Genomic DNA, 26,950 nt, shown 5'->3' on the forward strand with positions numbered 1-26,950 from the left:
TTTCTTTGGCAAGAGGCAAAGAAGATGTTTTGAGAAGAGAAATTTCAAGATTTCACATCACAACTGGAGCATTCCTCCATTTCAGTTTTGATGAGAGGATTTGAACATCTCTAGTCAAAGGGTTTTGTTAATTGAAAGAATAGGTATAAAAACTATATTATGTAAGTGCATGGGGAGTTATGAGAACTAATAAATATATCTTTTTTAATATACTGTGGTTGGCATGTTCAGGTCCCAACCCTGGTCCTGTAGAAATGAACCTATTTGTAAATAGGACCTTTGAAGATGTTATTATTTAAGGTGCTCAAACTGAATGAGGGTGGAACTTAATCCAATATGGCTGAAGTCCTTATAAGCAAAGGAAATTGGACACAGAAGCAGCAGCCGTGGGGAGTAGCAGGAAGTTAGAACAGAACCCACAGGAATAGGAGAAGATGCCACCATGTGCACTACCATGTGATGGAAAAGCCAAGGACCAACGATCACCAGCAGTCAGCTCCAGAACATCACAGTCATTGGGGAGAAACTGTCACCTGGCTGATACCTCAATTTTGGACTTTCCCTAACTTCAAAACTATAAGCCAATAAACTCCTGTTGTTTAAGCCAACTCATTGTATGGTATTTGTTTTAGCAGCTAGTAAACTAAGACATATACTCTTACCTTTTAAAAAATAGCTTCATTAAGGTATAATTTGCATACCATAAAATTCACTTATTGTCAATGTACAGTTAATTCAGTGCTTTTAAGTAAATTTCCAGAGTCATGCAAAAATCGCCACAATCTGCTTTTACAGTGTTTCTATCACTGTTCTTTCCCCCTCCTCCCAAATTTCCTTGAGCCTTTTGCAGTCAATCACCAATTCCACCTTCAGCTTCACCAGGGATTCTAGTTAGTTCTGTTTCCTGGGGAACTTGCAAGAAAAGGGTCAGTAGGACAAGCTGTAATCACCTGCTGCGTTTGACCTTGAGGCATCAGGGCTCCTACTTGGTTAAGTTTTGGTATTCCACTGACATCTGCCATGGTCTATCCAGCTTTTGTAGAGGTCAGACTGGCAAGTTAAATTGAGGTTTGCCAGAGACCACCCTCCCTGATCTCTTAGTCTTTGAGGGTGGCACATATCTCTGCCATTCCCCTGGGGAGGGAGGGGTGGTGGGCAACTTCAAAGGCTTCCACTTGGCCTTTCCTATTTTAATAGTTCTCACCCCACATGCAAAGATGTTTCAACTACCAAGTAGGTCCATTCCATGTATTCTCTTGGGGGCCAGATAATGGTGGGTCTAATGACTCAAATTTCCTGCTGTTAGGTGGACCTAAGCTGGGACTCCATTTATTACTGGCTCCAATATATAAAAAGGGGACACACTGGCACTTTGGGTCTGGGTATAATGTCACTTTAAATCTGCATCTAAATTGGATATTCTCCATTTCTCAATGCTTCATTCCAGTGAGTAAATAGCCCATAGGTTCCTTTGAAGAAAGATGGGGCATTTACTACTGTATAGTGCTTGTTCAGGTGTTTCAGGGTTCTTCATTGAGGAACATGGCTTCTGCTTCAGTTATTGCGTTCTGGAATTGAGAACTGGCTCAGGGCCAGCTGAGCAAGAGATCATAACTTTTTATTGAGGTAACCACCCTCAGCCTTCTGAGCTCTGATTTCTTTAATTATATAAATTAAGTAGTACCCTCTTGGGTGCCCATTGGTCTTGCCTCTAGGAATGTGTTTTTTTCACCATTGTCATAGCTCTCTGTAAGTTGCTCCCCCACCCATTCCCCATCACCTCACCCCTATTCTGACCTGGCTGCTCATTGTGGTAACTGCGCCCACTGTTTCTGCCAGTTAAGTGGTGGAACCTGGTCTCCATTATCATCCTTTCATGGTCACTGCTCTCAACCCAGTTCCTTGGCTGCCCCTCAGTCTTATCCTTGGCAGACAGAGGACAGCCCACCACTGGTTTTCCCCGTGATGCTGGGGCCCTCTGCCAGAGCACTCATTGCTTTGGTAAAATGTTCCCCAGCCTTCTCACTCAATGCAAGTGGTGGGTTTTCCAACCTTAGATAGTATATCCATTCTAGCAGACCTACATTTAGAGATCAGGCATGGGAGAATGGGGGCCACTGAGGTGGAAGGAAAACCAGGAGAGTATGGTTGCCATTGAGCCTAGAGAAACAAGTGTTCAAGAGTGGAGGGTGGCGGGTGGTTTCAAACGAGGACCCTTGGATTTAGCAAAAATGAAGATGTTTTTGTGGAGTGAAAATAAAAGCTGGGATGCAATAGGTGGAGAATCAAAAGGTAAGATAAGAGGTTTTCCTGTGTCGGGGAGCAGAGAACTGTGGCTCTTGCTGAAGGGGAATGCAGGGGCTGAGGGAGAGTTTCCTTTTTGATATTGGCAATATTACAGTCTATTTGTATGTTGATAGAGGTCGCAGAGGTCAGAGCAAGAGAACATCAGAAAAATATTTGGGAGGGCCTAAGTAACATTAGTAGATTGAATTCTTAGTTCTGTAAGTTAAAGATTGGAACCAACTCAAATGGGGGAGCACTTGGTGAAAACTGCCTATTATAGGTAGAGTGTGGAGCACAGTAATGCAGAATCTAGGGGCTGAGAGCAGGTTGAGTATGTCACACCCCTGATCCATAGGCTACTGCTTTTTATACTAATTGGACCATCACACAGGTCTCTGTTTTCTGTTTTTCCCTAAATTCATAACATCACTAATATCCAGAGTGGACCTTTAGTAGCTAGTTGTCCAAAATTTGAATTCCAAATAAAATCTGTTAGTAATCATTTAGCAACGTAACCCAAGTGGAAGCCCCAGTTTAAGCCTAAATGGAATTATCATCACAGGTTCAGGTTATGTCTAAACATGTCCAGGAACCTCTTTAACACAAGGAATGGAGGACCCCCATCCCCAGGAAATCAGTGCTCTGAAGGAAAAGAGTCAGTGAGACAGCCTTGATCCAACGATAGCTCCTTAAGAATGGAGAGGAAAGGTGATTTTGAATACCACATGATGTCCATAAGAGATTATTTTCTGTTCCATTCCCCATAGGCTGCTTTCTGGTGCTAGGAGACAGCCACAAATTAAATAGAAGGATGTCTTTGACAAAAGTCCTGTCAGACTTCAGGAGCTCAAGGCAGCTCTGATTTGAAGCTCATGAAACAAAGTGCCTCCAAGTTGAGGAAGGAGATTCTTTCCATGTCAGTGGAGAACTCAGGGAGTTCAGCCACATCAGAGCAGGGTCAGCAGCCCTGGAGGCTTTGGCAGCAGTGCCTAGAAGTGGGGACAGCAGCCAGAATGGGTGGACACCTCTCAGGGAGCCCCTCACCTAGGCATGGGGGCAGCAGCAGCATGGTGGGCTGGCGCAGTGGGGTGGCGCACTATCCGGTGCTCACTTGCACAGTCAGAAGTAGCCAGTGGCAGCAGTAGCCCCAGGATGACTTTCCAGGGTCCCAGGGCAGTGGAGGCCTCAAAAGAGGCAATATAGGCAAGGAACAGCGGGTGCCCTAGGCCTCTTGAGGGAGCATGGAGCTGGAGCCAGACGGCCAAAGTCGTAGGTTAGTCACCTCTGGGTCTCAGTTTTCTTGTCAGTAAATAATATCTAGCTCACAGAGAACTTTATAAGATGGATTAAATGAGTTAATCTACATGAAAGCAGAGTTCCAAGAAACAGTGACGAGAGAGCACACAATAAGGGATAACTTATCAAATTCTTCATCATCTAGATGACATGTCACCTTGGGCCAGTCCCACACTGCCTGGCATTTAACCGCACGAAATGAAAGATAACTGGCAGCTCCCCCAACAAAATCCTGAAGAGATGAGAAGCAAAGTAAACGGAATTGGTCATTGCCGTTCTCGTTATATATTTACTGAAACCTTTCTATATGCCAGGCCCAGTTCTAAGTGATTACATGTATTGAGTCGTTTAGTCCTCACAACATGTAACCCATGAATGTCACAGAAGTCAACTGTGATTCCTTAACTAAGGGGGAGAGAGCAAGCAGATAGGGGACGAAAGGTTTTTCCACTGTACATTTTTTTTGCTTTTTTATGCAGTTTATGTAACCTATATCACTATTATTTAAAATTATACAAAGATTTATTGAGCCAAGCACCGAGCAACGCGCGAGCATCGTCACTCAAATACGCCGCTAATTAACTGGGAAAGAGCAGCGGGTGGAGAGAAGGGCTGAAAGGGCGCGACCCCGGTGAGCGCCAAGCTTAACCACTGGGGTTCTGGCTCTCGCGGGAATCCCCAACCCCGACCATGTGACCCAGGGCGCCTTCCCCTCCGAGCCGCCGAGCCACGTTGGCGGCGTTCCTCGGTCAGATCAGGGGGCGTGGCGGAAGCCCGTGCGTGGTGCGTGCCCCGCCCCTCCCGTCCGGGGCCCGGATGAACAGTAACGCCATTACCTCTGAGCCTCGGAGAGCCGTCGCCGACAGGCGCTGGACAGCCGAGCGGCCGCATCATGAGACTCCTCCCCCGCCTGCTCCTGCTTGTCTTACTTGTGTTCCCTGCCACCCTCCTGCTCAGAGGAGGCCCTGGAGGTGAGGCGAGGGGAGTGGGTAGCGGGGTCGGCCGGGAGCAAGGAGACGCCAGCGACTGCAAGTTTGAAGTTGAAGGCGGCCTGGGCCCCCGGGATCCGGCATCCACTTAGGAGAGCTCCTGTGTCCCCGTCCGCAGGCGCAGCGGGAGCTGGCGGCCCCTGGGCGTGAGGAGGGGCGCGGGGCGGCTGGTGGGTGACTTTGGGCCGCCCTTGGCGCGGCGCCCACCCCCAATCACTTTGGGCTGACGTGTCTTTAGCTTCCACGCCCGAGTCCTCTTTCATTCATTTTCCTAAATCTCGTTCTCTATTTTCCTGAACTGCTACAGCACCTTTTTTTCTGGCGATCTGGATCCTGGTCTATCTGCACCAACCCCTCACCCTCCTTCGAGTGTTGTGTTCGTTTTTTCGATAGGTTTATTTATATAGGCTTATTCTTTGCAGCAGTTAACATGGTGTGAAAATAACTCTTAGCATGTAAATCTGGACGTCCTTGGTTTCTTACCCTAGTTCTGTCATGAACGTCTATTTATTCATGTGTAAAATGAAAGAATTCGTCTGATTAAACGATCTCTAGAATTCCTTTCCGTTCTGTAAGTTTAAGCAAGCTGAGTGGCAAAAGTGAATGAAGGTGACAGGTATCCTAGAGTTGTTTTGCAAAGAAAAGTGAAGTTACTGGTTTCTGTTTAGTGGATAGAAAACTAAGTGGGATAATTCACCAAAATTGTTAATGAGTATATTTGCAGATTTGAAGAAAAATTGTATTCCTTTAGGAGTTAACTGCTGGTTTGTTCTTTTGGCTTTTTAAAGAAAATGTGACTGCTGTTAGTCTATATTCAGGTTTAAAAAAATTTTTATTTTTAAAGAGATAACAGCCCCAGTATCTAAACCTAACTTAATATTTTTTAAACACATCTTTTGTGAGGAATGGTCTTTTCTTTCAAAAGATGTTTTAAATTTTTCCATTTCAGAATTGTTAGGCTTTACAGGACAAAAATTGTTGGTAAACTTGAAAATAAAATCGTTTGCTAGCCACTGAAATATAGAGTGAAAAATCACATATGTATGTGTGTATATAAATATACTTTCAAAAGTCTTCAAAATTTAACGAAGTACAACTTTAAATTACTTATTTTTCTTATTGGTCTTTAAAATGGATTTTTCTTATTGGTCTTTGAAAACGACTTGTAAATTATGAATGCACTACTTTAGTCTTTGTTCAGCAAGCAGTAGACCCTGTTTTTCAGTTCATAATGTGTGGTTCAGTGTTCTTTAATATTTTGCAGAAATCTTGATAGGAGCTCATGGAAGTGAGAAAGACTTAAAATGCATGGTCCTTAATATATGCAGTTTATTCTGGGTATTGCAGCATATGTACATGCTTCCTTTTCCACATGTTTTTTCTTCCCTCTGCTGAATTGCCACATCATCATTCTTTCGGAGAAGTATTGGAAGAGTCATTAGAACTTTGCAATTTTTTGAGGATCTTGCCTGAAATCGGTTTAATGTCACTTACTTTGAATACATTTGAGTATAAAATTATTATTTATAATTTCTTGACATTACAGATTATACTTATTAAACTTTTAATTTGTGATATTAAGTGGGGGGGGGGTTAAAAAGTATCTTAAAACAAGTTTGAAGCCATATGCAAAAATAAATGCATTCTTTCTCTGCTATCAACTGAAGTTACCAGTACAGTTTTTACTTAAACAGACATGTTTTCTGCAGCTAGTTTTTGCCATGAATAGCTATATAGATATTTGTTTCTTGGAATTACATGCTATCAAATTCTAAGAATTTTAGCTGTAGTCAGCTCTCATAACCGTGTTTTTTCCCTGAATATTGAGAATGCTATTTTCTTTAAACATAGGTATTTTGTTTTGTTTTATATGGTTAATGATAGGAATTAAATATCAGAGTTTCTTACTTTGGGAACAAATTTATTTTCCTTAATTTGATTAACAAAATTGTGTGAGGTTCTTCTTTATTGTTTTCTTTGGGCTTCAGGGCATCTTTACTTTCTGCTGTTCATTTTTCATCAGGTTGGGTGCACTTTCAAATTAGAGTGTTTCCTGTTAAAACTATCATGTACAGTTTAGACTACTAAATAAATAAATCATATAAATACTCTTAGGTGCATTGTAGTCTGGCATCATTCAAGTAAGTAACTAGGAGATTAAGCTACTCCAAGGGGAAAGTTTTGTTGCCTATACCTGGTGTTGAAAAACATTAGATTTCCACAGTAAAACTTAACTGCTTATGTTTTATTGTTAGGCTCATTAGCAGTGGCTCAGGATCTTACAGAGGATGAGGAAACGGTGGAAGATTCAATAATTGAAGATGAAGATGATGAAGCTGAGGTAGAAGAAGATGAACCCACAGATTTGGTTAGTGTTCTACCCTACATAATCTAGAATTATATAATGCATCAAGAATTTATCCTTTTTATAAAAAAACTTTGGTATTAAAATTCTTGCTTTTAAAGGTTTTACTGTAATCAAAGTGAATTGAAGTTTGGAGAACAGGAGCCAGGTCATTGAGGATGGAGCATAAATATTTTCTTAAAAGGGGAAGGAGACATGAAACAAATCAAATCACAGGGACATGAGTCTATGAGAGTAATTGTATCATGGGAATAGCACTGGACCATGAGCTGAGAAATTTGGGATACTTGCTCTTTAGCTTTCTGACCTTGGGAAATTTATCTCTGAGCTCAGTTTCCTCTTTCATGCATTCTTTCATTCAATAAACAAGTATTCATAGAGCTCCTACTATGTGCCAGGTACAGTACTGGATATTGGAGTGAATAAAACATATTTGCTCTCATGGAGTTTACATTCTTGAAGGTGGGTGTGTATGTGTTTTGGTGGCAGGGAGTGAGGGATACACAATAAACAACATATAAATTATGTTATCTGTCAAGAAAGGAGTTAGAGAAGAGCTCTTAGAATTCTTCCAGCTCTGAAGTTTTTACTATAAAATTATACAGTGACAGTAAGGATATTGGTTTGGAACTAGGTTCATTGCAGAGTGCTTATAATGCTAATCTCATTTTTTCTCTTGGACTACACAGGTTTTTTTTTTCTTTCTCTTTTTATTATGTCCCACTTGAACCTGAAACCTTCACTGATTCTTGATTTTGTTATTTCCCTCAAGATTAAACCACCAGTCCCCTCTTCTCCTGTTAGGTGTCAATATCAAAATACTTAGCATAGTATATAGATTTCTGTTCCTCTTGGACTTACCCTCATTTTCATGGAGTATGCCTTCCAGCTAAGCTCTTCTGCTTGCTATTTTGTTAATGTCACTTTTGAAGTACCATTTTGATGCATCTGCACATAGAATACACCTACTTTTTTTTTTTTCTTTCTTAATTTCCCCTTCTTTAGGAAACTTATTACTTATGTCGTACTTATTATTTATGTAGCAGACCTTTCATGTGTATTTTACTCATATTTTTAGTGTTTTTATTAAAGCGCTACTTCTTCAAGCCAGTTCATTAAATGTATAACTTTTAAGTAGATCAATATATTCCTCCATTGGTGCAGGTAATAAAGAATAGACTACTCTAAAGGTGAAAGTGTCACTTGTAAGATTAGGTTAGTATTCGAAGGGAATCCATCTGGAATTTAGGAATCAAATGATATTTGGGGGAATATGAGGAATTGACAGAAATGTAGTTATGAATTGTATTATATTGTTACAACCCGTTTTCTGAAATTACTTTGGCTCTCTAGCAGTGGAATGTGCAAAACAGTGGAGGAAGAGAGTAGAGAAGATAACTTAGGTCTTTGATGTGCTTATAATGCAAAAGCAACTGGCCAGAACTTTTCTGTACCTTAATCATCCCCCTTGCCTTGAGAACAGTTAAAGGAAAAAGAACAGCTCTGAATGTCCACTTCCGACTCTGGCCAATTAATACAAAATTGTTAGCACCCTTTACTTTGTTGCTTTTCTCAAATCACAATATGGTTAGGGCATAATAAAACAGGAAAGCAGGGAAAGTGTTTCTTTCCTTTGGACTAGAATGTACCATATCCACTGTTTTACCAACAGTGGTAGGCTTGTGTGGGACAGTGTTGTCTAAGAAAGATAAGGCCCTCAGGGGCAAAGCTGCTACAAATTCTCCTCTGGAACTGAAAGAACTAAATTTCTCCAGTTACTATTCCCTATGATTTATAGTATGACTTATTCACAGCTGGCAAGGCAGCAAGGAATTAGGGGATATGGATGGATCCTTTGCCCCTGGGCAAAAGGCATGGCAAGGAATTGAGTAGAAAGTTTTTCTCCCACTCCTGTCTTCTAGCTACTTAGGCCATCTCCCTATAGACAGCCAGTGTTACAGTTTCTTTCCTTTCTTTCTGGAGATAGTCTGTAATAGCTGAAACTTTTTAGAGCCTTACCATATAGTAGGCAAAAAGCTTATATATATTATGATATGCTGATTAGCTAGGATATAAATGTGTTGCTACCTTTCCTTAACCTTTACTTTCCAGTTCTCCACAACTGGTTCTAAATACAGTTACACTTTTAAACAAATTTTTGATGGCAACAAATGCCTTCTCAAATGTATGAGCTGAGTATAGAGAATTTTTAAAGCATTAGGCAGTCTTTGTCCTTTTGAAGCCTGTCTATTGAGGAAAAGAGTATTTTATGTAAAAAGAAAATTAAATGCCAGTAAACAATTAAGCATCTCAATTTATTAAGGGTGTGGACTCTTCAAATATATGAATATCTCTGTAATTTTTACCTCCGTGAAGCCTGCATGAATGCTGCTGCACTCAGGTTTAAATATAAACTTTGTTCACATTTTAAAATTGTATTGAGGTATAACTTATGTACTATAAAATTCACCCACAATTTAAGTGTATAATTCAGTGATTTTTGGTAAATTTACCTAGTTATGCTACTCTAATGCAGTTTTCAAACATTTCCATCACACCAGTAAGATCCCTGGTCATACTTTTCTTTTAGCCATTGGAATCCATACTGTGTGACTAATTCTCACAGGAAAATTCTTTTAGTCAGGTTGGAAATCTTTGTAGACTGCTAACAAGGTGCTCTGGAAGAAGGGTTGGCAAGATGTGGTGTGCAGGCCAAATCTGGCCATGCTCATTCTTTTACATATTGTCTTTTGCGCTTTTGACGCTACAGTGGCCGAATTGAGTAGTTGCAATAGAGACCATGTGGAAGGCCAAAAATATTTACTGTCTGGCCCCTTACAGAAAAAGTTTGCCAATCCCTGCTCTACATCCTTGGAGCCCAGAGTGTAGTCCATCTACCAGCAGCATCAGCATTTTCCAGGTGCTTATTAGAAATACAGAATTTCAAACTTCACCTTAGACCTGAATCAGATCTGCAAGATACCTGAGGGGTTCTCATGCACATTACTGTTGGAGGTGCACTGCTCTCGAAGCTTTACTGGATGAGGTAGAGTGAAATTCATACCACTGCTAATTCCAACAAAGCCTGGCAGATTTTTTTTTCCAAATCTGGTAAAGTTTTTATTTTTAAATGATGTCATGTCTTTCTCCATAGTAATCTCTTTTTAATGCTGTTTTTCTTAGGCAGAAGATAAAGAGGAAGAGGATGTATCTGGTGAACCTGAAGCATCACCAAGTGCAGATACAACTATACTCTTTGTAAAAGGAGAAGGTAATATAGAAATATTAACTCAGAAATAGGATTTTAAGATGACAAACTCAATATTAGGGGGAGAATTGGTAATGCGTAAAATGCATACTCATTTTTTTTACATAACAAATATAACACAGATAGGTGTTTTGAAATAACTGTCTTACATGTATTTTTTTTTTTACATTTTATTTTGAAATAAATGCAAAGTTATAGGAACAGTTGCAAAAACAATACTAACCCCATACGCAGAACTCCAGCATTCCCTGACCCCCCCATACCCTGATCCACTAACTTTAACATGTCACACCTCTATTTCTTTCCCTCCTTCCCTCCCTCCCTCTCTCCCTATCATCCATCATCTCTTGCTCTGTCTTCTGAGCATATGAGAGCTAGCTGCACACATCCTTGAACAAACACTATAATTCACATGTACAATTCCCATGAACAAGAACATTCTTTTATGCAATCCCATTAAGCGCAGCTAAGAAGTACAAGAGATTCAACAATGATACAAAGCTTACATTCTATATTTCCTTTTCCTTATGTCTCAGCTGTGTCCCTTTGAGCCTCCTGTCCTCCATCCTCAGATGCCATCCAGGGTCATCCTTGGCATTCAGTTATCATCTATTTAGACTGTCTTTTTTTTTTTTTTTTTAATTCCTCAATTGTGGAAACATATATAAAGCCTAAATCTTCCCATTCCACCCCCTCCCTAGCATTCCATTAGTGGGATTAATCACATTTAGAATGTTGTAATGCTATCTCTTTCCCACCATCCATTACTAGAAATTTCCCTTCACCTCAAAAAGCAACCCTACACTCATTTCTTAACTCCCCATTGCTCCTTCCCCCATTTCTCTTAACCCATACTCTATTATTCATCTCTATGGTCATATTCTCTGATAATTTCTTTGTGTTTACTGTGGGGCTTAAAATTAAACTCTTAAATCCATAACAATCTTGTTTTTCTTTGATACCAACTTAATTTCAATAGGACACATAAACTATGTACCTATACTCCTCCATTCCCCCACCTTTATATAGTTCTTTGAAAAATTACGTTTTACTTTGAGTTCAAAACCACTGATTTGCCATTAGAGTTTGTGTATTTTATATCATGTAGGAAGTAAATAGTGGAGTTACAATTCAAAAATTATTGACTTCTATTTGTATTCCATTGTGGTCAGAGATTGTGCTTTGAATATGTTCAATTGTGGTTTTTTTTTTTTTTTATTGAGGCTTGTTTTATGTCCCAGCATATGGTCTATTCTAGAGAAAGATCAGTGATCACTAGAGAAAAAATGAGTGTCCTGGTGATTTGGGATGTAAGGTTTTATATATGTCTGTTAAAATTCTCTATATCTCTTTCTCCTTCCTTTGTTTCTCTGTCGGTAGGGCTCTGTTTAGTATCTGAAGTAGGGAAGGTCTTTTATTGGCAAACTCTCTCAGCATTTGTTTGTGAAAAATTTAAGCTCTCCCTCAAATTTGAAGGAGAGTTTTGCTGGATAATGTATTCTTGGTTGGAAATTTTTCTCAGAGTTTTAAGTATGTCATGCCACTGCCTTTTCGCCTCCATGGTGGCCGCTTAGTAGTCACAACTTAGTCTTATGTTGTTTCCTTTGTATGTGGTGAATTGCTTTTCTCTTGCTGCTTTCAGAACTTGCTCCTTCTCTTCAGTATTTGACAGTCTGATCAGAATATGTCTTGGTGTGGATTTATTTGGATTTATTTTGTTTGGAGTTCACTGGGCATTTATGCTTTGTGTATTTATATTGTGTACAAGGTTGGGGAAGTTTTGCCCAACAATTTCTTTGAATACTCTTTCTAGACCTTTACCCTTCTCTTCCCCTTCTGGGACACCAATGAGTCTTAAATTTGTACGTTTTATTTTATCTATTGTATCCCTGAGATCCTTTTCGATTTTTTTTATTTTTTTCTCCATTCTTTCTTTTGTTCTTTCATTTTCTGTTCTTTGGACCTCTAGGACACTGAGTCGTTGTTCAGCTTCCTCTAATCTTGTATTATGAGTATCCAGAGTCTTTAATTTGGCCAACAATTTCTTTTATTTCCATAAGATCTTCTATTTTTTTATTTAATCTTGCAATTTCTTCTTTATGCTCTTCTAGGGTCTTCTTTATGTCCCTTTTATCCTGTTCCGTGGTCTTCTTCATGTCTTTTATATCCTGTGCCATGTTTTTGTTCCTCGATTGTCATTGTTTGATTAATTGTGCTAATACTGTGTCTCTTTTGATATTTTGATTTGGATGTTTGGGATCAGGTTCTCCGTATCGTCTGGTTTTATCATATGCATTAAGATTTTTCTGTTGTTTTTGGCCTCTTGGCATTTGCTTTGCTTAATAGGGTTCTTTCAAATTGTAAAAAAAAAAAAAAAAAAAAAATACCAATCTAATTTTTCAGAAATACAAGTTGGTGGTGTACACTTTCTCCAACTAACCAGCAGATGCATCTGCAAGTCACCTATACCCCTCAAGTCAGTTCTTCCCAACTCTGTCTCTGTGGGGAAATGATTTTTGTGGGGTTCAGCTGGTGAACTCAGTTTGGGTTTGTTGTTGGAGCTGTCCACCCTGAACGTGGTGTGTGTGTCTGGGTGGTCAGGGAGGCAGGGCCGCTTTAATATTCAAACGTCCCAGGTGTTCCCGGAGATTCAAGGCTGTTGCAAGAGTCTAAGCCTTCATTTCAGTTTTGCCACAGATTTTCTCTGTTGCTGACCCACAAACCACCGGCATTGACGTAGTGTCCCTGGGTTTTCCGAGCGGGCCCCCCTTCTCAGCTGTGATCCTCCAGGACCTCTGCTGAGGGAAGACTGTGCTACATCACTAGTGCGTGTCGTCCGTCCCTCAAGGGAAGCCCCGGGCCGCTGGGCCGTGCAGGGGCGCTCTTTGCCTGATGCAAAGATTAGCCTATAATTCTTGACTGGTGTAAGTTCTGAATGAAAGGCAGGTAGTAGAGCTGGGCCCCACCCCTTTCCTCTTAGAGAAGATAAATGCCCTAGGGGGAGGTTATTAGCGTTTCAGTGGTCTCTCTCTGCCTGTGCCACACCCCTTCTGGGTCACAGAACTGGGAATTGAAAATGGCCGATTCTTTCTCCACTGAGTCAAAAAAGGAACAGAGGTAGTCCGAGGCGACCCTCCGGCTCTCCAAGGTCAGTCGTCACCCAAAGCCTCTGTCTACTTGTTGGGGATTCGTACCTCATAGTGAGCAGTTCATACTCGCTAATGAAAAAACCAGTTGGAGCTCAGCTGAGCTATATTCGCTCACTGGGAGAAAGCTTCTCTCTGGCACTATAAGGCTTTGTAGCTCAGGCTGTGGGGAAGGGGTCTCCCGATTTGGATCCGCAGTTCTTACAGATTTTATGCTGTGACCTCGGGCATTCCTCCCAATTCAGGTTGGTGTATGATGAGTGGACGGTCATGTCTGTCCCCCTGCAGTTATTCCGGATTATTTACTAGTTGTTTCTGGTTTTTTTTTAGTTGTTCCAGGGGGACTACTTAGCTTCCACTCCTCTCTATGCCACCATCTTAGATCTGTCTCTCTTATGTGTATTAATACTCTTAACGGTAAGGTGGAATTCCTGGCATTTAAACTAAGGGAAAAATAGAGAGTACCCAGTGTAACTAGAAATTAGGTGTCCTTTTCAAAGAGATCGTTTTTAATTTTTTTCCATACTGCCCACAGCAGAGTAACTGCCATATTTTGGGTATTAAACATTAGCAAATATTAAATGTTTATGAATAGGCTTTGGTTAGAGCCTAGGATTCATGAAAAGAAAATAAAAATAGTGGCTTATGTTTATTGAGAGCTCTGTGCCAGGTACTGTTCTCAATTCTTTGTATGTATTATTTTATTTAATCCTAACAGCAATGCTATGAGAATAATTACCTTTGTTGTTCTCATTTTATAGATTAGGAAACTGAGGTTTAGAGAGGTCAAGAAACTTGTCTGGGCTTACCTCGTGAGTAACTAGATTGTGGAGACAGGTTTCAGACCCGGATCTGGGGGACACTTGCCTCCATAGAGTTTAGTGTAATTATTGGAAACTTCATATTTGAGGTGATTAATTTTGTCTTCTCCGGTTTCCTGTTTTATTCCCTTGTACTTTCCAACTTTATTACCTATAAAAAGTATACTTTGATTAAAAGAATTTTTTTCTGTTCATTTTTTTAGCTGTCTGCTTGGGTCTTGTCTTCATATTTACTTTTTGACTAATTGCTTAAAGTGTACAGTGATCACCTGATTACTTTTATATGATACAACAGATACTACACTTTTCAGATAGGTTCAGTGAACTTCTTGAACTTTCTTTTTCTGTCTTTCTTTTCCCCCTTATCTGTGTACAGATCACAGATGCTGAATTGGAGGTGAAGGTGACTTCGAAACATAAGTCCCCATTGTGTGATAAATCTTACTGGCAGAAGTACACAGCTCCTTCTTGGACCACATCATTTGGGTGTGATCTGGTCTGAAATTGAGAAGTTTAGTTCAACTGTTAAGTTGGAATGCCAGAGTATGGAGAAAAGGGTTTCATCTTGATCATCAGCTTGAACCAGTTACTAGTTAGTAGACACCTGGAATGCTCTATTGAAAAGGCTTCTGAAACCAGTCCACACTCAGCATGAAATACTGCCAGAATCTGTTAAGAATGCCTACTTTTTGTTTTGTAGCCTTCGAATGTTTGCTAATTTTCTTGTCTCTATTTTGTTTCCTAGATTTTCCAGCAAATAACATTGTGAAGTTCCTGGTAGGCTTTACAAACAAGGGTACAGAAGACTTTATTGTTGAATCCCTGGATGCCTCATTCCGTTATCCTCAGGACTACCAGTTTTATATCCAGAATTTCACAGCTCTTCCTCTGAACACCGTAGTGCCACCCCAGAGACAGGCAACTTTTGAGTACTCCTTCATTCCTGCAGAGCCCATGGGAGGGCGACCTTTCGGTCTAGTCATCAATCTGAACTACAAAGATTTGAATGTAAGGCCCTATAAACCTTTTTTAAAAGTTAGAGTGAGGTGGGGAAACTTGACATTGTTTAATAAGTATTCTTGTATTTATTCATTCAAATGCTTGTTTTATGGTTGAAACTGATTGGGACCAGGGAGGGAAAGATAAATTGCATGTCTCTGTCTTCAGGTCTGTAATCTACTGTGGGAGATGGACTTAAACAGGTATCACAGCGTGGTAGGCGAAGTTCGCTAGAGCTATGTGTAAGGTGTTGTGGTGTGAATGTGGAAGTGACTGGAGCTGAGTCTTAAAAGGAAAAGAGCAGGAAGGCACATAAAGGAGTCTGCTACTTTTTCAGATGTTAATACATGTCAGGTGATTTATCTTGTGCCATCTTTGTTGTTGGCATTTTGCCCTTTTTATTGTCTCTTTTTTAAACTTTAGTGACTTACTGAAACTGTTTTCCGTCATTTCTTATGCAGAGTTAAAATATAACCAGATATTAAGTTAGTTTTAGCTACAAGATTTATTGTTTAGCTTTAATTTATGGGAGTCAAATGGCCTAATATGAGCTCTGATGTCATTCTAATGATTTTTGATGTGCATTTGATATATCCAATGAATGAAAGAAACCCACTAGAGTTTTACTATTGGGAATTGCTCTGTAGTGCTAACTAATCATGTCTTCCTTCAAATGAGCATGCAAACCATTCACTTTTGAAAAAAATTTTCAGAGAAGGAAATTTCTTCCTCTTGAAAGTTTAAGCTCTTCATCGCCCTGATATCAACATGTTTTCCTTATGTCTGAGTTAAATTTCTCTTGCTGCAATTAAGGTTTTTTTAGTAGAGGAGGGTTTTTCATCCTTATTTTCAAAATAATATATTTTGAATGTATTATTTTACATCTTCAACTTTATAGTTAAGTAGCTTGAAGAATTCTCTAAATACATCTTGTTTTCATGTAGAATTAAACTTGATCCAACAGGCATATGTATAGTTTCAGTTCCATTTTGAATGTTATTTTCAACAATGTATTCTGATTCTTGGACTTGTTTAAGTAGAGGAATGCAAATTGAAGGATCTTGAAGTAAAACTTAGTTTAACAGTGGCAGTTTTGAAAAAGTGCTACCTTGTGTGAAGCATCAAACACTGAGAACATCTGTGATTCTGATGTATTTGAAAACAGAAAGTGTGTTGAACTGACAAAATTGTTTGGCTAATTAAAAAAGACCCAAACACAAATATTTTTCATAGATATTTGAAAATTGCCAACTCATTTATTATGAAGAAAGTTAATTTCCAGGCCACTGTCTCTTTAGAACATGAATTGGAGTTTTGTTCAGGTCTAGTTCTTGGAACAATCTGCTACTGTAGCTACTACTGTACATTTTCATGTTTCTTCCTTGTTTTTGGAGGATTGAAAGCAACAGGAGCTAGGGTTCCTACTCTGAGAATGTTCTATTGACTTTTAAGTTTCTTTCTGCTTTTTTTAGTCTCATTTTTACTCTACTTGTCTGGTTCCTTCTACCACCAATTCCTCCCTCTCCTCCAAGTCCTCTGAAAAGATAGTAGAGAATTGGCAAAGTTGATGACATTTTTATTTTGTAGGAGTCAGTAACATGATAATGTTGTAGCCCTAACGTTAAGTAGCACTGTTATGTATTTGCTGAGTCTTAACTAACCTTCTCAGTGATAAGAAAACTAAAGTACTATCTGTTATGGTAATGGTTTTAAGAAATCTTGTAAGCTTTTATTCTTTCAATGCATTTCACATTTTTGCAATTTTTTTTTTTAAACAGGGTAATGTATTCCAAGATGCTGTCTTCAATCAAACAGTTACAATTATTGAAAGAGAGGATGGGTTAGATGGAGAAACGTAAGTGAAAATTGCAATATTAAGTAGATCTTGATCTTGTTAGGTAAGACTAGAAAGCTTGTTCCTATCAACGTATTTTTTTAAATAGTAAATTTGTATGGACTATAGGCTTGGTGAATCGTGACTCTTAGTCTGTACTCTAGATGATTCTTACAACTGTTAATGCTAAATTAGGAAAGACAGTTAAAACTGACAACAATTAGGGAAAAAGAATAGTTGACTTTCTGTCTTTCACCTCTTCTGAATTCTTTTCCACCCTATGCTCTCCAAATGATCACCAGAGTAAGCTAAGTTGCACACCTCTAAATTGCTATTGAAAACATAAATTAGAAAATTTTATCCTGAAAAAAAGGTATATTATGAGTGATGAATCATCGCTTACCATATACTTACATGTAATTCATCTGAAGTAATTTTTAAGCCAGATTGTGCAAAATAATCTAATACTTGAGGGAAACAAAATGTAATGCAATTATTTTAAACTGTGAGCCTTGAATGTAGCATGATTTATGAAGTTTTTTTTTTTTTTTCCATTTTAGATCATGGAATTTGTTTTTAATTTACTAGTTGCTCTTAAAGTGAAGGAAATGTATTATGCTTACCACCTGGATCTAAGATGAATTAAAAATAGTTTAGTTCCACATGTTATTTGGGAGCTGATGTGTTGGAATTATAGTTGTAAATACTCATGGCATTTTCTGTGACATAAGCCTGTTCATATTTTCTCCTTTTATATCAGAATTTTTATGTATATGTTCCTTGCCGGTCTTGGGCTACTCATTGTTGTTGGCCTTCATCAACTCCTAGAATCTAGAAAGGTAATTATAGATGAACACCTCTTATAAGCCATGCTTCCAAAGTTGTTACAGTACTAAGTTAAGCAATAATCTAGTTCTTGTGGCTTCTTACTCCTACTCTGAATGTGTATACTTACAGGTTTGTTGTACCTTTTTAAAATAAAACCTGACGATGAGTAGTTTTACGTAAACTCATTCTTATGTAGATAATTAGTTTTTTAAATTTTAGGTGGGGGCCGAAGAATGAGTTCAGACACTTTTTAGCAGTTCTGCTACAAATACTCTAGGGAGATTTTGAGGTTGTTAGCTTACATGAGGGTCTTGTATTCGTTGTATTTGTATCACCTGTTTAAGTATTTAGCCCACAATGCTGAAATTGCATATGTGCCACATTGCAGTAATTATCCTCTGTTTTTTAAATGCAGAAATAAATTTATTCTTTAAGATTTGATTCCTAAAGAAAAATAAAATTGAATAAATAGAAATTCTCATTTGGTTCGCTAATTGAATAATAATATAGGAAGATTTAAATAGTTGTGAAGATTTATTCTGTCCTTTATAGTTGGTGCTATGCATGGTTTTCCCCTCTAATTAAAATATTTTAGTGGGAGTATGTTTTAAAACTAGAAAAGAAGATATGTCTCTACTAAGATAACTAAATTAAGTAGGTAGGTAGGTTTTTCTGTTAATTGTAGTAAATAAACAATATAATGGAAATCCTTTAAAATACTTTTTTATGTTTTCTTAGCGCAAAAGACCCATACAGAAAGTAGAAATGGGTACATCAAGCCAGAATGATGTTGATATGAGTTGGATTCCTCAGGAAACTTTGAATCAGATCAGTAAGTACTTTTATAAACTTTGCTAAGAAGTTTGTCTCTTAAATTGGAATTAAATATCTTAGACTTAGCAAAAAATGCCTGATGAATGCCATTTAAAATTCATCTCTTCCCTTTCTTTTGTAGAATCTAGTATAATGACTAATGAAGACTTCAAAGGTTTATTCTTATGTAGTATTTTTTATAATTTAATTTAGAACTAGTTCCAAAACTGCAGTTTATTTACAAATGTGTGAATTCTCCATACACCTAATCTTTTTCCTGTCTCTTTTTTTCCTGTTGCTTCAGTGCAGAGTAGAAGAGGTGAGACAACTATTGTTTTTTAATGACTTGTGCAACACACAAATGCTTTACAGCAAGTTTACTGAATTGATGGAATGGTTTTCTAGCATTATATTTATTGGAAAAATTAGTGCAGTTTGAAAGAATAAACCTAAAATAATACCTGATAGGTAGTAGGTATTTTCAGTTTTATTATGTTTGCAATTAGTTAAAATATTAATCTTTATGAAGGAATCTCGAATTTTTTTTTCTCCAATGGTAGAAGGACTAAAAAAATATTTATTATAAAAGCTGTATAAGCCCATTGTAAAAAATGAAATGGGACAGAAGTAAAAAACTAAGATTGTTCCTGGCTCCACTAGTTCCACTTTCTGTAAATAACTGATATTATATATACATTGTTTTGAGTATTTTCTTTAAATATATAAGCACATATGTCAGTCATTTTTGTGAGTGATTTGCACAAATGGGGTAATACTGGACTTAATATTCTACAACTTGAATTTTTCGTGCTTTGGATATCTTTTTATGTTAGTTACACATCTGTTAACTGTATTATTTGAATAGCTATAGCTACATAGTATTCCTTCATGTAGTAGTGTCATTAATAGATAATTGTGTAATTGAAAGATGTCTAAGTTCCAGTTTTTCACTATTACAAATATGCTGTTATGAACATTTTTAGGATAAGTTCTTGAAAGTGGAATAGTTGGGTCTAAAGTTATGTGCATTTTAATTTTTATGGAAAATGTTATATTTCCCATTCAAAAGGTAATGTCTGTTCATGTTCCCAACAATATACAATATTGCCTGTTTCTCCTGTATCCTCACTGATCATTCTCAACTATTAAGTGTTATAAAACACTTTAATCTGTCTATGATATGTGGAAAGTGGTGCCTCATTTTAATTTACATTTCTTTAAGAATGAGGTTGGGCTTTATTACACATATTTATTGGCTATTTAGTATTGTTTTCCTGTAATTTGGCTTTTCAAAGCCCTTTCCCACTTTAAAAATTGTTTTCCTTATTCCTTTCTGTGAGCTCTTACTATTGAAACATGATTGCAATTTATAGGTGCTTTATTAAAAGTGGGTACAAAGTAATGATGGCATATGATGGATCTTGCCCCTCTAGGACGGTATAGAAATCACTCGCAGGAGGAATTGACATTTGACCCAAATCTTTGAAGTATGGGTGATAACGGAGTCTTCAAGGTTTTATGGGCTATGCTGAGGTCTTCTGACTTCTTTTCTGTGTAAAAGGTCGCTATTAGACACTAAATCAGAGAAGTAACAAATCTGTTTTAAAAAGAGCTATGATGATAGCCTTGTAGAGGGTGGGTGGCAAGCAGAAGCTACTGGAAATGGGTACTGGTTAAATGGATTCAGTAAAATCCTTGAAGAATCATTAGAGCCTAAGCTAAGTTAATATTAATGGAAATAAAAAGGTTTTAGTATGGAGCAGACAGGACTTTGGCTGACTGGATGTCTTAATGAGGGAGGAATGAAAAGAGTACCCTGAGTTTGGCAGCTGGGTGGAAGATGATACCATTATTGTCTTTTCAGAAGAGTTAGATGGAAGATGATACCAATTGGGAATATTGGAAGAGGAACACACATGGGAGAGGGAAGATGGATTTGGATTAGATATGCTGAGCCTGTGGGGCAGCGAGATAAAGATGCCCAGTGAGCATTTGAAAGGGCACTTTTAAAGCACAAAGTGAGGCAAGATTTGGAAGACACTGGAACATAAGTGTAGGTGGTTGCTTGAAGTCACGGGGAATGAATAATCTTTCTCTATGAGGACAAATACCCTTATCATCCTGACACTCAGGATAACAGAAATAGAATTCTATACTAAGCTGTAATACTGTATGTTAAAAGAAGTATAGAAGATTACTGCATTTTCAGGAATTTATGTATTTTTTTGAGGAAATAAGGCTTATACATGAAATAGTTGGATAATAAGAGGTACTGGATTTGATTCTGTGCCTAACTTACAAGTTAGGCATGTTGAAGAAAAGAATTTAACATAGGTTGAGTCTCTTCTGTGTACTGGGCATTCACTCTGCAAAGTAAGTTGCTGTCTCTGTTTACTGATGAGCACATTGCTCCTCAGAGAAAGTAACTTGCCAGGATTCACAACTAGATTTGTCTCATTCTAAAGTCAGTGTACCTTCCAGTACATCATGCCAGAGAGTCAAGACTTTTAATACTCAAAAAGTGGCTACAGTTAAAAGATGAACCGTTTTTTTTTAACAATACTTACTTGTCTTGTTCATGATGTGATTGTCAGCCCTAAGTTTACTTTAGGACCCTGGGTACTGATCTTAACCACCAAAGACCTTTTGTTATTCCTTCTCTCTTTTTTCCCTTTTAAATGAATCCCTTGTTCTGAAAAAAAAACTTCACAGAACAAGAGCAGAACCTCTGAGCAGCACCAGCTAATCAGAATTATCCAATAAATTTTTATCAATTTCAAGAAACTTCTGATGAATTGTCTCTATCAGATTTATAATTGAGAGGCATGTGCTTTGTTCATTGTTTTTGAAAATTTGCAGGTATTCCTGCAAGACATACAACACATTCACACATACACACACGTCTCCCTCCTTGTTGCTACTACCGTCAGCACACCTTGGAAGACGGAATCCTAGGTGGAGTCTCCTCGTAGAAAGAGGAGTTCTGAGAACGTTTCAGAAGAGTTAGGCCCTTTTTTTTTTTAAACAAATATCATTTATTTGTTTAACTTGCTTTTTTAATGCTAGGATATTTTACTCCTAAAATATTTACTGCTCCTAAAATATTTCAGTTTGCAGAGAAATAAGAACATTTTTTAATGTTTAGTTTTGTATGGTTGTATATTTTTTCTCTTATATTTGATTCACAGCAGTGGTTCTCAGACTAGCATTCATCAGCATGGAGTACTTGTTACAACACAGATTGTTGGCCTTGCCCCCAGAGTTTCTGCTTCTGTGGGTTTGGGGTGGGGCCTGATAATTTGAATTCTAACAAATTCCCAAGTGATGGTGGTATTGTTGGGCCAGGGGCCATACTTTGAGAGCCACATTGCAGGTGGGTTAAGAAGAAATAGGCATTGTCTTTCAAATGTAGGACATGTAATTTGCAATTTGGGGACAGAATGGAGAAAAACAGAAATTTTGTAGATCATGGAGTAGGGGGTGTGCTTGAAAGCAAAGGATCCCTTGACCTTTGAGGAATTAGATGGTTTGATGACTAGTATGTTTAAGAGGCTAATATTTAATTTGGCAAGAGTTTTCTCACGTCTGTCTTATCAGAATGTAAAGGTAGGTGGAATGGTGTGAAGGATTTCATCTGAGCCTATTACTAAGCAGTTTTCTCCTGTTATGTTTCGCATTTGGCATTAGGGTACATCAAATTAGGGAAGTTGAAAGTAGACATATATAATTGGAAGTCTTTAACTCTTAAGTGACGGGTTAGCTGATTTTGATAGAAAGTTATGGGATCTTTTAGTATTACTAGCGTTTTAAATGTATGCATAGGGAAATCTTAAGCAGAAATTGTAAAAATGAAATCTTTATGTAATTTGACTTTGTTGTTAACTCAGGGATCGGTTAGAAAACTTGTGACTTAAATCTCATAAATATAAAAATCCTTAGGTTGGGCAGGAAATTAGACTGATTATGCAGTCTAAGGAAGGGAGTGGAGGTCAGTTTAAGTTCTGATAAAATTTTGCCTTTGTCTCTTCTAAAAATGAAAAAAAGTTGCAGAGTTACCATTTTACTATAATTAGGTGAAAAAAACTTGAATATCTTTTAAATCAGCAGTGCAGGAATTTTCAGTCTGCCCCACTTACTTAACCTCATTGGGGAAGGAGGTATTTTATTTAGCTTATATTTTTTTCATATAGTTTTAAGCTTCTCTCTTGAAAGCTAAAATACTGACTTTGAATAATTTGCTGGATTTTGGGGGCAGTATGGTTGAGGGGGCCAAAAAGCATCATGATAACACGTCAGTTATTGTTCTTTACAGAAATAAAAATTGTTCCTTGCTGCTTTTTAGGTTTTTGAGGTATTTTGAGGTATTTGGAGCCTTTCCCAAAAGCTAAATGACTCCAGAATGCTCTCATAGTCTGTTTCTCATTTGTCTACTTCTTCACTTTGATGTGCTAGACAGCTGGGTGCTGGAGGTTTTTAGAGCCATTGTTACGGTCAGCTGAATGGGCTGCCTTAGCAGGGGAGTAGAATTTGAGTGTGTTGAGGCAGGAATTGCAGGTCCTCAGAGGCCCCTTTTCGTGTCTTTCCACGTTTACAGCCCTGTTGCAGGTGATTAATAGTGTTGAAAGTCAGTAATCACCACTTCATGTATACATATTTACAGTTGATGTTCATATAGAATTTATTAGATTCTGAAGTATTTTGAATTCTCAAAGATCAGATTGTATTGAGCGTTACTACTTAGTTTCAAAAAGTATTTGGAAATTGGTCAGCTGCTCAAGGGCAGTGATTCCTAGCCTCATAAGTAGTCTTTTTGTAATCAGAGAAATGTCTCTACACTCAAAATTTTGAGCTCAGTTTTAGACAAGTTCAAGAGTCCCCTAAAGCCTATCATTACTAACCTATTTAATATAGTACAGGGTTCAGTTTTCCTGTGATGTGTAGATTCAATCCAGTATTTCAGAGGCATCTCTTAAGCAGACTGTTCTTTTAAGCAGAATTTTTATTCTCTAAATATACTTGATAAGCATTTACAATTTATATTTCAAATAATGGGTATAGTGATCTAGTAACTTTGGAAAATAAAAACAGATATTTTAGGCAGATGTTTTATTCTCTTTCATACCATTATTTGTGAAATGCTTACAAATGAACCCCATACTTGGGTGAAAACATCTTTTTTTAGCCCTTCACTTTTTAATTCAATTTTATTGAGATATGTTCACCTACCATGCAGTCATACAAAGCGTACATTCAGTTGTTCACAGTATCATTATATAGTTGTGCGTTCATCACCAAAATTAATTTTTGAACATTTTCATTACCACACACACAAAAATAAGAAGAATAAAAATTAAAGTGAAAAAGAACAATTCAAGTAAAAAAGAAGACTGGGTGCCTTTTTTTGTTTGTTTCTTTGTTTGTTTTGCCCCCATTTTTCTGCTCATCCATCCATACACTAGACAAAGGGGACTGTGGTCCATATGGCATTCCCAATCACATTGTCACCCCTCATAAGCTGCATTTTTATACAAGCGTCTTCAAATTCAAGGATTCTGGTTTGTAGTTTGATAGTTTCAGGTATTTACTGCTAGCTCTTCCAATTCATTAGAACCTAAAAAGGGTTGTCTATATTGTGCATAAGAGTGCCCACCAGAGTGACCTCTCGGCTCCTTTTGGAATCTCTCTGCCACTGAAGCTTATTTCATTTCCTTTCACATCCCCCTTTTGGTCAAGAAGATGTTCTCCATCCCACGATGCCAGGTCTAGATTCCTTCCCAGGAGTTCCACGTGGCCAGAGAGGTTTACTCCCCTGGGTGTCAGATCCAATGTAGGGGGGAGGGCAGTGATTTCACCTTTCAGGTCGGCTTAGCTAGAGAGAGAGGGCCACATCTGAGCAACAAAGAGGCACCCAGGAGGAGACTCTTAGGCACAACTATAGACAGGCCTAGCCTCTCCTTTGCAGCAACAGTCCTCCCAAGGGCAAGTCCCGTGGTAGAGTAGCCCTTCACTTTTTAAAGAAACTTACTGATGGTTTCTCTTAGTGGATGGAAATAGAAGCTAGTCACCTTACCACCAATTTATGTTCTGTTAAATAGACCCCCAATAAGGCTGACATGGGAGAAAGAGGAAAAAAGTCAAAAGATAATGCTTATGTATGTAGGATGGTTTTAGTATTGAAATACTATCTAATTTTTTTTATCCTTATTCTAGTAAATTTATGAAATTTCTCAAATATAAGCAACTGCCTGACTGCATTTGTAAATATTAAATCTTTAATTTGTAACCAACAAATATTTTGAGCTGCAAATTTCATACATTTTAAACTATTTCTAAAGGTGCTCACTTAAGCATGTATAAACATGTTAAATTGTAGCATTCAAGTTTTTGCATGGTGTCTTCAACGTTACACATCTTTTTCCACCCTGATGGCAAAAATATTTCCTTTTAATTGAGGTTGCCTTTGGGGGTGGGGGGGGCTGCCTTTTGAAGGATTATTTTAAAAGTTAGTTTTTTAATCTATAACTAGATAAGAAGCATTAATGATTAGAGGGTATTCTTGCTGTTTGATTGATTGTTTTAACTTAGTGGTAAAGTTGAAAGAAAATACTTTTTAAATGTCTTTGGAATCCAGCATACTTAATAACAGTTAGGTAAGCTTAAAATTTTATCTTTTTTTCCAGATAAAGCTTCACCAAGAAGGTTGCCCCGGAAACGGGCACAGAAGAGATCAGTGGGATCTGATGAGTAAATGTTCCTTTGTGCAACAATTCAGTCTTTACTTAACCTGCCCTTTGTTTTTCGGCCTGGTGGGAATTAGCACAGAGAAGCCATATCACCATAGAAGGCAACTCCTGTTTATGTGTGGACTGAGCAATCAGAGTCTGTGGCGATAATATTGCTGAAAATGCACTGCATTCGTTTTTCTGAAGTAACGAATTTGGTTTTTTATAAACCAAACTTAAAATCTATGTGTGTGCGTGTGTATGTATGTGAGCAGCTGGTTTTACCAGAATCATTGTTGAACTAACTGAAGTGTGCCTTTAGAATACTAAATATAGTGTAATTGTCTCTTCCTTATTGACATTTTTAAATATTTTCCCCCCAAAATTCAACGAATATTTTCCCAGTGGGTGTCTTGCCTTGGCTGTTTTAAAGGAAACAATTTGGCTCTTTCTTAGAATAATTCAGATCCCCATTGACAACGCAGATTAGCATTCTCTTGTTATTGTTGCATTGCTGTTTTACAGCTAGTAGTCTAAAGGCACAAGCAGGAGTAGCAGCTTGTTAGCAATAGCGTTGTTTTGATATTTTGCTGCTCTTTGCTATAAAGCGCACATTCAGGAAACTTCCCAGATGGGTTCAAGGAATCTTGGGACCTCTCTAACAACAAAATTGTGAAATGTGAAAATTTCGCTGACTTTGATACGTAAAATCCCACCCCAGCCCTTTTTAAATGAAAAGTAAAAATAATACACTTGCGCCAACTGAGTTATTCCCAGGGGCTAGCCCTGGAATGATTTTAGATATACTCAGTGATTTTTTTCAAAGAGAATTTCTTTCTTTAATAGAAGCATCCTTGCTTTAAAAAAAAAAAAAATGGCCTTGGTCTACAGACTTAGCAGGTCAAATTATAGGTGCAGAGATATGTTCCACCTAATTCTAATATATGTGTAAAAGAAACGAGTTTGGGTATTTTTTTAGTCAATTGTTTTTATGTAATCTTTTGAGGATTTGGGTTGACATGGTCCCTTTTAATTAATTTGGAAAATTTCAAAAATTTAAGCACTTAAGATTCTCAGAACCAAAACTAAATAGGACTTCATAAAATCCTTTTAGAGAATTACTCTTGCTCTAGCTAGTAAATCAAAGTTTGACATTATTGTCAAACTGAATAAAGAGTAAAGCTAAATAGTTACATAGACAGGTAAGAATCTCTTCCTCCATCTTTAAGCCCTGTTCTAGTGCATAATGTAAACTAATGGTAAATGAAATTTTAGTGGCTGTTTAATATTGTACCTGTCTTCATTCTCTTCCTCTTCATTGTAATCCTCTCCCATACCCAGGCCCACAGGAGGAAAAAAAAAAAAAAAAAAAAGAATAATCTTTCCAAGCTGTTTAAGTATTTAAGCATCTGAGCCAGAGCCATTGACAATAGAAGTTTTACTGTAGTTGTTAATCAGTTTGCAAGAAGGGGCTAAGCTGTCAAATTACCTATATTGGCATTGCTGGAGTATAAATTTTCTTTACTTGTAATATGAAGTGTTTGAGTTTTTAATTGGGCTGTATAATCAGTAGTTTTTGTTTT

The 26,950-nt window shown here is 37.7% G+C and overlaps 2 protein-coding genes across 4 annotated transcripts in view; both read left to right on the forward strand.

Annotated features, from left to right (window-relative positions):
* Nucleotides 1-4,409, forward strand: part of CAGE1 (cancer antigen 1) — an 81,637-nt gene extending 77,228 nt beyond the window's left edge. The window contains exon 10 of the mRNA XM_037844753.1: nucleotides 4,284-4,409. Coding sequence (XP_037700681.1) covers nucleotides 4,284-4,409 — 126 coding nt within the window. The remainder of the gene's footprint in view (nucleotides 1-4,283) is intronic.
* SSR1 (signal sequence receptor subunit 1) overlaps nucleotides 4,398-26,950 on the forward strand; it is a 37,165-nt gene continuing 14,612 nt past the window's right edge. The window contains exons 1-9 of one of the 3 annotated variants that reach the window (XM_037842792.1): nucleotides 4,398-4,553; nucleotides 6,827-6,939; nucleotides 10,120-10,207; nucleotides 14,917-15,179; nucleotides 16,949-17,025; nucleotides 17,765-17,843; nucleotides 18,571-18,664; nucleotides 18,950-18,964; nucleotides 25,326-25,389. In XM_037842792.1, coding sequence (XP_037698720.1) covers nucleotides 4,475-4,553; nucleotides 6,827-6,939; nucleotides 10,120-10,207; nucleotides 14,917-15,179; nucleotides 16,949-17,025; nucleotides 17,765-17,843; nucleotides 18,571-18,664; nucleotides 18,950-18,964; nucleotides 25,326-25,389 — 872 coding nt within the window. In that variant the 5' untranslated portion in view covers nucleotides 4,398-4,474. Of the gene's footprint in view, nucleotides 4,554-6,826; nucleotides 6,940-10,119; nucleotides 10,208-14,916; nucleotides 15,180-16,948; nucleotides 17,026-17,764; nucleotides 17,844-18,570; nucleotides 18,665-18,949; nucleotides 18,965-25,325; nucleotides 26,788-26,950 lie in introns of those variants that run through there. The other 2 variants (XM_037842793.1, XM_037842794.1) reach the window with 2 other exon arrangements.

Source organism: Choloepus didactylus, chromosome 7 (genome assembly GCF_015220235.1).
Source record: "Choloepus didactylus isolate mChoDid1 chromosome 7, mChoDid1.pri, whole genome shotgun sequence".
NCBI classification, from domain to species: domain Eukaryota; kingdom Metazoa; phylum Chordata; class Mammalia; order Pilosa; family Megalonychidae; genus Choloepus; species Choloepus didactylus.